Source organism: Petaurus breviceps, unplaced genomic scaffold (genome assembly GCF_028583685.1).
Source record: "Petaurus breviceps papuanus isolate PSGF00001 unplaced genomic scaffold, PetGlider_PUasm1.0 90451, whole genome shotgun sequence".
NCBI lineage: Eukaryota > Metazoa > Chordata > Mammalia > Diprotodontia > Petauridae > Petaurus > Petaurus breviceps.
This window is the reverse complement of record NW_027187258.1, coordinates 1,773,314-1,787,683: the sequence shown is the minus strand read 5'-3', so window position 1 is coordinate 1,787,683 and position 14,370 is coordinate 1,773,314. Positions and strand designations below refer to the sequence as shown.

The 14,370-nt window shown below is 45.7% G+C and overlaps 1 protein-coding gene across 1 annotated transcript in view; it reads right to left on the bottom strand.

Moving 5' to 3' along the window:
• The window catches only part of TEX11 (testis expressed 11), a 215,916-nt gene that overhangs the window by 77,164 nt on the left and 124,382 nt on the right, over window positions 1–14,370 (bottom strand). Inside the window, 3 exon segments of the mRNA XM_069062473.1 lie at window positions 264–345; window positions 7,410–7,415; window positions 12,859–12,891. Of these exon segments, the coding sequence (XP_068918574.1) occupies window positions 264–345; window positions 7,410–7,415; window positions 12,859–12,891 (121 nt within the window).

The window sequence follows — 14,370 nt, the reverse complement described above, 5'->3', positions numbered from 1 at the left end:
TTCTTTCTTTCTTCCTTTCTCTCTCTTTCCTTCCTTCCTTCTTTCTTTCTTCCTCTCTTTCTCTGTCTTTCTTCCTCTCTTTCTTTCTCTTTCTTTCTTCCTTCCTTCCTTCCTTTCTTCCTAGCTGACTATTGGTCTTTCCCCCTGACATCAGTGGTCCTCCCTACCTCATTCCCACTCCCCCAGCCCACAGCATCCAAGTTCTGAGACTGAGAAGATGCTGATACTGTCTTGCCTTCAGTGAGGGCATTTCATTGACTCACCTTCACAGAGTTCTTCATCACATGCTTTAAGTCCCAAAAGGATTTTTATCTTTAAGTATAATCCAGCTGGATGTAAACATTCCTATTTTAAAAGAAAGAAATGACAACAATAGCATTACTTCCGTTTGGTTAGTTGTTACTTGCTTCAGTCATGGTAGGACACCCCCTTCTCTCCTCTGGCGCTGCCCCCACCCTGGTCACCTAACAACAGCTGCTGAGGGGAGAGGGGGAGGGGGAGTTGTCCTGCCTGCCTCCAGTCTCCATTCAGTCACCAGAGTGATTTTGCTAAAGCTCAGACTCCAGCAGCTTCCCATCATCTCCAGGATCAAATCCAAAACGTTCCCTTCAGAACCCAGACCTGTCCTACCTTCTCAGCCTTCATACACGTTGACTCCCCTGCCATATACTGCCCCATCCAATGATCCCAACTAAAATCTTCCCATCTCCAGGAAGCCTTCCCAACCCCTCCTAATTCCAGTGCCTTCCCTCTGCCAATTCTGCCTATTTATCCTCCATCTAGCTTTTTTGTACCTATTTGCTTGTTGCCTCCCCCTTTAGATTGCAAGTTCCTTGAGGGTAGGGACTGTCTTTTGCCTCTTTATATATTCTCAGAGCTTAGCTCAGTGCCTGGAACATGGTAGGTGCTTAATAAATGCTTATTGACTAACAGGATGATTCCTAATCAAAAGTTAATCCAAATTTTAAAGTTCATATAATAAAATCCAGTGTATTCCCAAAGCTATTCCCTGATATTTTATTCATTCCAATTTTAAGTAATCCAAGAAAAAAATAGATACATTGGAAATATTTCTATTAAGGGTTAAGCATTTTATGGCAGAAATTAAACTGTGAAACTATGAACTAACTACGCAATGTAGCGTTACCCAAGATGGACAGGTCATAGTGGAAAATTCTGACAAAAAGCGATCCACCAGAGAAGGCAATGGCAAACCACTCCAGAATCCTTGCCAAGAAAAGCCCATGGACAGTACTGAAATGATAAAAGAGACGACATCGGAAGATGAGCCCCTCAGGTCAGAAGGCCTCTAACATGCTACTGGGGAAGAGGGGAAGACAGAATGAAGTGGCTAAAGCCAAAAGGGGGCTCAGCTGCAGATGTGCCTGGTGATGAGAGGAAAGCCCAGTGCTGTAAAGATCGGTATGACAAAGGAACCTGGAAGATCTATGAACCAGGGTAAGCTGGACATGGTCAAACAGGAGATGGAGAGATTAAACGTTGACATCTTGGGTGACAGTGAACTTAAATGGATGACAATGGGTGAATTTAGTCCAGGTAATCATTATATCCACTACTGTGGGGTATAATGTCAAAGCAAACTGTTCAACGTCACTGGACTGCCTGTAGCTTCTTATTGCAAAATTCAGATTTAAATGGAAGAAAGTAGGGAAAACCAGACTGGATGGGGATGACATAAGTAACATCCCTTGTGAGTATGAAGTAGAGGTGATAAATAGATTTCAGGGATTAGATCTGGCCAACAGAAGCACTGAAGAATCGTGGACAGAGGTTCACAATCCTGTACAAGAAGTAGCAACCAAAAAAAAAAAACCACACACACACACATTCCAAAGAAAAAGAAGGGTAAGAAAACAAAATGGTATCTGATGAGACCTTTTAAGCTGAGGAAAAAGGGAGAGGAGAAAGGAAGAGATACACAACTGAAGGCGGAATTCCAGAGAATAATAAGATAAGGTTTTCTGAAATGAGTAAGGCAAAGAAATAGAAGAAAACAATAGAATGGGAAAAACAAAAGATCTCTTCAATAAAATTAGAGATATCAAGGGAATGTTTCATGTAAAGATAGGCAAGATAAAGGAAAAAATGGTCAGGACTTAACAGGAGTAGAAGAGATTTAAGAAGAAGTGACAAGAATACACAGAAGAGGGGGCGGCCAGGTAGCACAGCAAGTAAGAGCACCGGCTCCAGTGTTGAGGAGACCTGGAGATCGAATCCTGGGCTCAGACACTTAGCACCCACCCAGAAACACCTGGCCGTGTAACCTTGAGCAAGTTACTTAACCCCAATTGCTTAGGGGCGGCCAGGTGGCTCAGCGAGTAAGAGCACCGGCTCCAGTGTTGGGACCACCTGGAGATCAAATCCCAGGCTCAGACACTCAGCACCACACCCAGAAATAACTGGCCGTGTAACCTTGAGCAAGTTACTTAACCCCAATTGCTTAAAAAAAAAGAATACACAGAAGAATTATACTAGAAAGATCTGGTGTGGTTACTGATCTAGAGTCAGACATCCTGGAGAATGAAGTCAAGGGGGCCTTAGACAATAAGGAAGGTCAGCTGAGCTATGTAAAATCCTAAAAGATAATGGTGTTGAAAGTGCTGCACTCAATATGCCATGAAAATTTGGAAAACACAACAGTGGACACTGGATTAGAAAAAGATCAGTTTACATCCCAGTCCTAAAGAAGGGCAATGCCAAGGAATATTTAAATTACCAAAAAAAATTGCGCTTATTTCTGACACCAGCAAGGTTATGCTTGAGATTCTACAAGCTAGGCTTCAGCAATAGGGAACCAGTCATTACCAGAAATGCAGGCTGGTTTTCAGAGACAAAGAAACTAGAGACCAAATTGCTGGATTATGGAAAAAAGCAAGGAAGCTCCAGAAGAACGTCTACTTCTGCTTCATTGATTACATTAAAGTCACAACAAAATGTGGCAAGTCCTCAAAGAGATGAGAGTACCAGATCATCTTAACTTGTCTCTTAAGGAGTCTGTAGCCAAGGCCAAGAAGCAAAAGTTACAATCAAACATGGAACAACCGATTGGTTTAAGATTGTCACCTTATTTTCAGAGTACATCATGAGAAATGCCAGACTGGACAAATCAAAAAGCAGAATTAAGGTTGCCAGGAGAAATATGAACAATTTCAGATATGCAGATAATACCATCCTGATGGCAGAAAGTGAAGAATTTAAAAGTCTCTTGATGAGGGTGAAAGAGGAGAGTGAAAAAACTGGCTTGTAACTTAATGTAAAAAAAAAAACCCAAACCCTGAGATCATGGCAACTGGTCCCATTAATTCCTAGAAAATAGAGGGAAAAGAAGTACAAATAGTGTCAGATTTCATATTCCTGGGCTCAAAGATAACTTCAGATGGTGACTACAGCCAAGAAATTGAAAGACACTTGTTTCTTGAAAGGAAAGTTATGGCAAGTCTGGACATGCTGTCTTGAAAGGCAAGGAGTCCTGTGAGAGCTGGATTTTGAGGAAAGCTGAATGGCACAATCGACACTTTCCAGTCATGGTGCTGGAGAAGACTTTGGAGAGTTCCTTGGACAGCAAGGAGATCAAATCAGTCAATATTTAAAGAAATTAATTCAGACTATTCACTAGAAAAACAAATACTGAAGGTAAAGCTTAAATAAGTTGGCCACATAAGAGAGGAAGGACATGAGAAGACAGAATTAATTGGAAATAAAGAATAAAGTCAAAAGGAGCAGGGGAGGGTAGAGGGTGAGATGGATAGAGAGCACCATGGAAACAAGGAACATGAGCTTGGACAGACTTCGGAAGATAGTGGAGGATAGAAGGGCCTGGTGTGCTGTGGTCCACGGGGTCAGAAAGAGTAGAACACAAGTGAATTACTGAATAATAGCAAACAACAGCATCTACAATTTCTTTCCTGGGTCTTCCTCTGACTGACAACACACATTTCTGAGATAGCTGGCCAGGACGAAGGATACAGTCTGTGTCTACAAAGCAGAATTTTTGTCTGAGCACAGTCAGCTGGCCATGGCCACTCAAGCGCATGTTCCAAGTGGGAAGTCAGGTAAAATAAGAAGCACTAAAAGCATCTTCCAACATGAAAGACCCCAATAAACAAAGTAAACTAATGACACTAAAGCCTATGCATTACACCATTACCTTCTCCAAAACTGGGCTGGAACACGTGCTCTGGGTTCACTTCCTGGCCTCAAAAAAGCAGGGCTAGGTCTTCCCATCTTGGGAAAATACCAGGAATTTCCCTGAGCCATCCTACCAATCATACTATTTCTCTCCTTTTCATCATCAAACTTCTTGAGAAGTAATTTACACACATTGCCTACATTTATTTACCACTCTATTAAATCCCATTACCTTGTACTATCTGGCTTGTAGGGTCTTATTTTGCTACTAAAATTATATTCTCAAATGTCACCAAAGATTTACAACCAGTCCAAAGTGTTTCAGTTCTCTCAAATTCAACCAACATTTATGAAGCACCTATTATGTGCCCAGAGGCACTGAGGAGACAAAGACAAAAAAACAGCTTAGCCCCTGCCCTCCTGAGCAGAGCAACTGAGAAGATACAACATATGCACAAGTAAGAAAATAAAAAAAGCAAATGAACCATATAATCCTAAGTAATTTCAAGAGAAAGAGAGTATACTTTATTAACCAACTCCCTCCTGAAACCATCTCCTCCCTCAGTCTCTGGAACACTCTAGTAGCCTTTCTTCCCTTTAGATCATTACTTCTCTATCTCTTCTTCTCGCCCTTCTTCCTCCCTCTGGTCCATAAATGTGGACAAGCTCCATGCTTTTCTCTCACTACATATTCTTCCTCCATGATCTCATTGATTCATGTAGCTTCAGCGCCAATGACTCCCACATCTCCAGCTCTGCCCTCTTCTCCAAGTGCCAATTTCCCATCTCTAACTGCTTATTGGAAATCACACATGGAGAAACTGGAGTTAGATTCATTCATTCATGAAATATTGATTGTATCTTCTGCTGTCACCTCAAGCTTGTCACTTTCATCCCCTTAGGATTCCTCATTTCTGTCACCATTTCCATCTTTATTCAAGTCATTCAATGTCAAAATATCAAAATCATCTTTGACTCCTCCTATATCCAGTCATATCCCAGAGAGAAGATCTGCTATTACAATCCCTCTCCAAAATAAGACCCAAAGTGGCAGAATTTTAGAGAGGCTTCTATTTGGAATAATGGATTTTCCAAAGGGGGTGCCAAACCAGAGTATTTTATTTGCTTGCTTACTCATGACTTGGCCCCTTGTCTTTGTGCTGATTTCACTGTTTTATTGGGGTATGATTTAATTCCTGTGGTTACTGTCATCACTCAAGCCATCGCCTTCCAATGGCTGTCTTTGTTTCTCACTCTCTCCAATATAGTGAACGTGATTCATTTTCTTAAGGCATCATTTTCATGAAAGAAAAAAAAAGCCTTCAATGGCTTTCCATTGCCTACAGAGGCAAGTCCAAAATCCTTAACCTGGCATTCAAGGCTCTACACAGTCTAACTCCACCCTGCCTTTACATTCCTTATCTCCCACTATCAACACGGGTTGTCCCCTAAGTTACTTCATTCACTCCCACCTCCATGCCTTTGTTCGCACTGTTCTAAACCTGAAATACCGTTTTCCCTCCTCTTAACCTTCCCTAACATATCCTTTGGAGCTCAGCTCAGGGTGTTGGATTGCAAGTCACCCTCTCTGTTCTAGACAAATGTCCAGATCCGTCACCTGTGATTCCAAGTGCCCATCCTTGTGCTTGTTGTTAGTTACGTGTTTAATCGTCTCTGTCCTCTCCTCCAACCACATCCTAGGGTCCGAAAGAGCAGGGATCACATCTTAGGCTTCTCTACAAATAGGATGTCCACATATATGGCACGATGGAAAGAGCAATGTGTAACCCTGGATAAGTCACTTAAAGCTGAGCCTCAGTTTCCTCATCTGTAAAAATGTCAGCTATGGCTCAATATAGACCACAATCCTTCCATAAGATATCTCAGAGTTGTTGTAAGGAATCTCTGTCCTGGGCCCTCATCTCTTCTCCCTCTATACTATCTCACTTGATGATTTCATCAGCTCTCATGAATTTCATTTTATAATTTCAAGCTGATAAAGGTGCCAGGGACTCAAGAGAAGTGTAGAATTGAACTGGTTCATCCATGGCTCAAAGATGGGGAAAGGAAAAGCCTGGGAGAGAGGTCCAGGGATTAAAAGTCATACTGTAGAGGAACAGGAGGGTTGGGTATAGGAAGGCAGGCTTCAATCAGAGAAAGGAACTTCAGGGTTCTTGAACATGGAGGTAGCGCATTGGTGGGTGATGGCAAGATCAAGAATATGAACATCTTTGTATGTGACAGAGGTGAGGTGAAATAGGGCACGGGAAATAAGGGAGTGCAGGGAGTTTGAGAGACTGTCAAAATATGTATGTATATGTCTGCACACACATGTACATGGCATACACACGTGCATACCTATGCATGTATATATGTACATTGTGTTTGTGCATGCATGTTAAAGTTCCCAAATATGAGGGCAGAAGAACAGAGTAGAAAGAGATCTCGAGCCAGGCACCGAAAGGGAGGGGGGCGCACTAAAGGTTTGTAGACAGCAGCGACAAGGATCTCAACTCGTAGAAGATGTATGTTGTATGGACCTCGAAGGAGGAGTGATGGTGGGAAGGGGGACACCTGGAATTGGCAAGGGGCAGCAAGGAGTCTTCCAAATCTCCCACCTTGGCCAGTGAGCTAAGGGGAACAAGTGCAGCCAATACTTGGCATCAGTGATTGCCAGAAGGTGGGAGGAGCAGGAAGAGCCAAAGACTGAAGATGAAGGCATGCCTTAGGGTACCGTGGAAGGGCTGGGTTGGGATATGGAGGTGGGAATAAGGAAAGGGCAGTGGGGGACAGGGGCTGGGTTTGGATGATGACCTACAGAAATTCAGAATCATTGGGGTGTTTGGGGTATGACCAAGTGTGGATGTTAAATCACTGAATGAAAGCCACATTCCTTTTCAAAAGTCAGATAGAAGGTCCCTGTTTCCTCTCACCTCTTCCCTCAAAAAGCTGGAGATCAGGCAGGAGAAGGAACAGCAGAGATGGAAGTCCCATCTCCACCATTGTAACATCTCTTACAAAGGCGGACACTGTAACCAGGCTGCTGCCACACACCTGGACTGTCACCATCAATCCTGCTGACTGACTCCTTCCCACAAATCTTTCTCTATTCTAGTCCAGCCTCTACTCCGCTACTGAATTGATCTTCCTAAAGCAAAGGCTTGACCATGTTGCTACTGCCCTCCCTCCCCCCCACACCCCATTCAGTAAACTCCTGTGGCTCCCTATTACTTCCAGGATCAAGTATAAAATTCTCAGACCCATTCCTACCTTTCCAGTCTCCTTACATGTTATTCTCTTCCACATAATTTATGATCAAGTAACATTAGCTTTCTTGCTGTTCTTCCAACAGGCTACTCTGTCTCCTGATTTTGCATTTTCACCTGCTGTCCCCTATGCCTGGAATGCTCTCCCTCCTGACTTCTTTGAAGTCTCAGCTAAAATCCCACTTTCTGCAAGAAGCCTTTCCTGGTCCCCACCCTCATTCCCTCTGAGATACCCAGCTTCCCATTGGCCTTGTACAGATCTTGTCTGTACATGTTTGTAGGTCTGATCATGTCAAACCCCCCCACCCCAATAAACTCCAGTGACTCCCTATTGCCTCCAGGAGCAAATACCAAAACTCTGTTTGGCCTTCAAAGGCCCTCCCATCTTCTCACTCTTCTTACACCTTATCATGTACTCTTTGAGCCACGAATAAGACCTTCTATCTCCAGCCCTGGGTATTTTCTCTTGCTGTCCCTGAGGCCTGGAATGCACTCCCTCCTCAGCTCCACCTACTCTCTTCCCGAGCTTCCTTTAAGCCCCACATCAAGTCCCCCTTCTGCAGGAAGTCTTTCCCAGCCCCTCTTCATTCCAGTGCCTTGCCTCAGTTCATTATTTCCTATTTATCCTGTTTGATGCTCACTTTGTACAAATTTCTTTGCAAGGTTATCTCCTCCACAGGATTGTAAATTCCTTGAGGGCAGGGACTGTCTGGTCTCTTTTGTATAACCTCAGTGCTTAGCACAGCTTGGCATAAAGTGGATACAATAAATGTTTAGTGAATTGAATTGTCTCCCATTAAAATGTCAGCTCAATGAGGGCAGGGAAAGTATTTTTTCCTTTCTGTGTATCTCTAACCCTCAGTATAGCTCCCAGAACATAAGTATCTAATAAACAGCTGTTGACTTGCCAAAGTTAGGGAAATGGTGACCCTCAATGTCCTGCTTCTTTCTGCTCCCCCCCCCCAACTCCCGGTCCTTTGGGTTCCACTTTACCACCCCCATCTCTCCCTCCTTGGTCGGTGCACTCCTACCCCCTTCTTCCTCCAGTCCAGCCCAAGCTTTTCGGCAGTTCTCTTCAACATACACACAGCTGCTTCTGGTCTCATCTGCCCCCAGGGGTTCCACAAACATGCAAATCTAGCTCTCGAACCCTTGGCCTGTCATCCTGGACTTTAGCTTTTGGTTTTGGATCCTCAGGAGCAGGTGCTTTACATACAGAAGGTGCTTAATAAGTGCTTGTTAAAAGAGCCAGAAGGAGTGTATTAGTCTACTGGGTAGATGGAGGGCTCTGAATGAGGGCCTCCAAGGAGCCCACGTGACTGGGTGGTGATCAGCCCTGAGGGAGGGATGGGACCACAGGCTCGCCCTCCATCCCAGGCTATTCCCTGTATGCAACAATTCCTGTCCCGCTTCTTTGCACCAGGGGTTTTCCCACGCCTGGGATATACAAGACACCAATGTCTTGACCTTACCACCGATGTTAACTTTAGTGCATAGTACAGTGCTCCTGCCCCTCAGCCGCCACAGCCTCCCCACGAGCCCAGTAGACTAATACACTCCTTCCCCCCCCCCCCGTGAAGCAGAAGGGCCGCTGGCTGAGACCTTTGCCCCACCCCGCCCACTTGCCGGTAAGGTGTCACCTCCCTCCTCCATCCCCGATCCCCACGAGCCTTTGAAGTGAGGTTCCCGTTCTTTCTCAATTTGCAACATTCCCCCCAGAGAATGAAGGCTTCCAGAGGGAAGCAGCGTGGTTTCCTTCTGGGTAAACTGAGTCTCGTCCTCAGCAAACGCCCGAGGGACTTTTATGGAATTGAATGAAAGAAAGAAATCTAGAAGAACCTTAACCTCTCCCCTTGGGCCTCTGCCACGAGTCTGGAAATGGGAGCTTTGGTTACTGGAAATCAGGCCAGGAAGGAGAGAGACCACCCCTCCCATAAAGTCGATCTGAATGAAGCAGCCGGCCCAGTCTGGGACCAGAGAACAGATGACTCAAAGGGAAAGAAGAAACAAAGGCGTGGGCGAAGATGAGGGGATGCAGGCCTTTCAGCCGGAGGTTTTGGCCTAACTGCTTTTTTTTGTTACCAGGGGATGGAGAGGAGGAATCTTCGGAAATCATTAGAGTGTAAAAAACCAAAGGCGTCCACAAAGCTTTCTCTTTTTTTTAAGCTAGGGAGAATTATTTGATGATTTATGAGGTTAAAAGTGAGAAGCCCCCAGGCCTACTTTCCCAAATAACCTCGCAGATCTGAGGGCAGCCCGGAACAACAGAAGAAGAGACATACTGGGGACAGAAAAATGGAGAAGCGGGAATGGGCAGGCGAGAGAATTCAGAGCCCGTGCAGCAGAAGGCCGGAAGGGCTTCTTAGGGGCTGCACCACTGGGCTTTTTATCATCTGGCCTGGGATCAGGCCAGAAGAAAGGGAGTCCCTGGAAAGCAAGAGACAGCTAGAAGCAAAAAATAGCAGGTGGGCAAAAGTTTTTAAAGATTGAGGGCCCCACTTCCAGTGGGAAAATCCTAGGAAAAAGCCAAAGATGCAGAAGCCAAGAGGTTACCCTTCTTGAAGAAATCCTGATGGTACAAAGAAGGCAGAGAATAATGAGAATGGCCTTTCACACAAGCCAGTCTTCTGAAAGTGTTAGATGAGGAACGTGCAGACAAGGCCCTGCAAGAAAGCAAAACCTGAAGCAAGGGCAGACTTGCCACCACCATGAGCTACAGGGTCTCAAGATTGAATGTTGGTTGGGGTGGCTAGGTGGCACAGTGAATAGACCACCGGCCCTGGAGTCAGGAGGACCTGAGTTCAAATACAGCCTTCAGACACTTAACACTTACTAGCTGTGTGACCTTGGGCAAGCCACTTAACACCAATTGCCATGCCTTCCCCCTCCAAAAAGGAGAAAAAAAAAAGATTTAATGTTGGGAGGGTAGTCGCTCCCTTATTTTAGAGAAAAACAAACTGGGGCTCAGAGAGATTGAATAAATGTATCCAAGATCACAAAGGCACTCAGAAACAGTCAGGATTTTGTACATATTAGTAGGTATTTAGTATTTAATTGGTTCCAAAGAAAGCATGGACGCCACTAACACATGGAAATATTCATGTTCAAGAAAAAAGGAGGAGGGTGATAGTAAAATATTCCTGGAAGACAGGGACAACCTTCACTATTGTATGCCTGGTAAACAATCGACATTTGACAAATGTGTGTTGAGTGAATATCAGAAGGATTTGGAAGTAAGAAGAACAGAGCTCAACAGGCTCTACTGGCAGAAAAGGGCCCAGGTAGGCCCCTCCCTGCCCCCCACAGCCAGCTGTGATCCACCCAGCACCTCAGCCACATAACAGAAAAGGTGCTCTTATATCTCAGAGCAAACCAGTCTATGTTCAACTGTGAGAAGGGAGAGTTTGGTGAGAGTAGGTACAAGCAAGCAGTGCGAGACTGGCAGTGCCCATGAGCTTTGGCTCTGGACTCAACTCCTTTGTTCTTAGTGTGCTGCCCCTCCTCTTTCCCCCAACACTGCCCCTTCTACCTCCCCTATGACTGTTGAAGGCACTCCCACTCTCTCTTCCCACAGCCCTTCGCCCCCCCCCCCCCCCCCCCCCCCTTCCCCCCGCCCCCCTGCCCCCATCTAATCCTTTGCCAAGGCCTGGTCAGTTCACCTTTAAGCATCTCAGAATATACTTCCTTGTCTCCTCTGACCCTGCCCCCACCCTGGTCCAGGCTCTTAACATCTAACACCTGGGCCACTGCAGCAGCTGCTGGGGCTCTGCCTGCTTCAAATCTCTCCCCAGTGCTGTATGTCCTCCATTCAGTCACCAAAGTGATCTTCCCAAAGCACAGGTCTGACCATGTCACTCCCCTACTCAATAAACTGCAGTGGCTCCCTATCCCCTCTAGGAGTGAACATAAGATGCTCTTCTTCAGAAGCTGCTGCTCCAGACCCCATGCCAAATATGAATCAGACCTAGAATAAGGGATGAGGAAAGCTGTGGTCACATTCCACTTAGAGCAGCCCAGCTGAAATGACTTCTGAATTCTCCTAGTTGGAGAAGGATGCCCAGCAGGGGGCAGTGCGCATATACAACACAGAAGGAAAGAGATGTTTCCAGATGGAGTCTGTGCATAAATCGACAAGGAATTGAAGATGTTCAGCGTTGTCCTGCCTCCTAGAATCAGAGTTACCACGCTGCCCAGAGCATGTTCCTTAGGGCCACTGTTCCAGCACAACACTGGGCCAAATTCCAGCCTGCTCATCTGACCCACTAGAGAATGAATGGCTGCTTTCCTATGGCACGATCTGGTTCATAAATCGCAGTTAAAATCAATGTTCTGTGACCATCAAGTCCAAAAGCTTTTCTAGCAGACTCTGGTCCATGGAGGGTCTTCACCGTGTGTATGTCCTGGAGTCCTTGGGCATCAGTCTAATGATGTCTGAGACACTCCTTCTCACAATCATGCTTTGAAATGCATGAAATAAAATACAAGATTACAAAGGAACCTAATTCTACTGAAATACAATTATAAACAAAAGGCACAGACCCTGACTCTGTTTATTCAACTTGTTGCAGCAATGGCCAGGCCCTAGATCACTTTATTGAAGGACCAGTGGTCAGGTCAGCTGTCCCCTCTGGGCCCTGCTCCAGACCCAGATGACTTTCTCCACTGGCCCCAGAGTCCCCTTGAGAATCCCCCCGCCCCCCAACAGGCTCCTTGAGGGCAGGGCCTATCTCCTTTTTGTTTGTATTTGTATTGTCAAGATGTAGCAGAGGGCCAGAAGACAGTAAGCACTCAATAAATGTTTGACTTAATGCCAGGTCAGGAAACACTGCTCCAATCCAAAATCCTCAGCCTGGTAGTCAAGGCTCTTGTGATGTGCCTCCAACCTCCCTCCCAGCCTCACTTGAACAAGATATTTCATGTCCAGACTCTGAGCTTTTTCACTGGCCCACCTCCCTGGAATGCCCTCCCTCCTCATCTCTGCCTCCTAGCTACCCTGGCTGTCTCTGAGTCTCAGCTAAAATTCCACCTTCTCATTTCATTTTATGGAAATGTTGATTATTTCCAATTTATTCTGTGTATCACATTTGTACATAGTTGTTTATATGCCATCTTCCCCATTAGACTGGGAGCCCCTTGAGGGTAGGGACTGTCTTTTGCCTTCTTTACAGCTCCAGTACATAGTACAGCGCCTGGCAGGCAAGAGGCAGTGGGTAGAGTAAAGCCTCACACACTCAGGCCTGTGTCACTGTGAGGCGATCATTTCACCTTCACTTTCCTCATGTCTAGAAGCCAGGGGATACTGAAGAACCAGCATTGCTGGGGGGGGAGGGGGGGTTGCCAAGCCCCATGCAGCATGCATGGCTATACTTCCTACCTCACAGGGCCCTGGGGAGGAAGACACTAAGGGACGTTGTCAGGAAGCCTGTTCTGAGGACTCAGACACACGGAGCCTCAGAGGGAAGAGTCGACCACACTGCTCTTTGGACAGTCTGTGGAGAAGGGCACTTATGACCTGACCCAACATGGTTAGCAGGAGAACTCAAAAGAAAGGGATGGTAGAATGCTCCATAAGAAATGGCCGCATGGACAGTTTCAGAGGAAAGCAGAAAGGAAGACTTCTATGGGCTGACATTGAACAAAGGGAGCAATGTATACAGGAACAACATTGGAGAGAAAAGCAACTTGAAGAATACCATCATGGCCGAGTGGAGAGGACATGCAATCAGGCATGGCGCTCCCAACAGACTGAAAATACAGAGGAGGGAGAAGAGAACATGCATTTATTAAGCACCTGCTATGTGCAAAGTATGCTAAGCACTTTACAAATTTCTTATTTGGTCTCCCCAACAAGTCCAGGTCTTAGGCACTGCTATTGTCACTTTACAGTTGAAGAAACTGAGGCAGACAGCAGAGAAGTGACTTGCCTAGGGTCACACAGCTACTAAGTGTCTGGGGCTAGACTTGGCCTCAGCTCTTCCTGTCTCAACTCAATGTTCTAGCCACTTAGCCACCCAGCTGGAGGTGGGACTCTGAATATATGAGGGTTTTCTTTTTCCTTTTTCAATTTGGGAGTGGTATGGGGAGTAAGAAGGAGAAAGTAAATAAAATAAATGCTTGTAAAAATACTTTTTAAAAAATAAAGGAGAGGACAGGGGTGGCTAGGTGGCGCAGTGAACAGAGCCCCAGCCTTGGAGTCAGGAGGGCCTGAGTTCAAATCCAACCTCAGACACTTAACACTTACTAGCCGTGTGACCTTGGGCAAATCACTTAACCCCAATTGCCCTGCCCTCCCCCCTCCAAAAAGCAAAAAACATATAAAATAAAACTAAAACGACTTCAAATTTAAAAAAACAAATAAAGGAGAGGACAGAAGAGGTCTCTGTGTAGAAAGAACCAATGGGAGAAGAAAGATGGAGAGGTAAAAAGCCATTCCAAAGTTAGGGACATGGGAGATAAGGACAGTCCTGCTGACAGAGACAGGAAAGTCAGGGATGAAGATGCTGGGCCTGAGGCCGCTGGAAATGTCTGCAAGAGAGAGGTGGGGGCTGAGGAGAAGGTCGCACAGAGGCAAGACATCAGCCCAAACTGACCACCCAGACTCACCTTCATCCCCCTTGAACACCTTCTAGATGCCCACTCTGAGTTCTACAAGAATAAGCCCTTAGAAATGCTGAGAACTTGCCAGGATAAAGCGAGAAGGTAGAATGAAGAGATCTTTGCTCTTGTTGCAGTCCTCTCTGAATGTGCCAGCTAAAGACGACTTAGGCCTGAAAGGTTCTCAAGAAGAGTGAAAGCGATGGGAGATGGGACAGGCTGGGCCTCTCTATTGTTGCCATGCTGGAGTACTGGGCCATGGTCTGGATGCTAGACTTGGCTTAGGTTCTTCCCGAATGAATGTGGAACCCTCCACCGCAGCTAGCCAATCCCAGCTTGTGCTCACTGCTCTCCAGCAAAT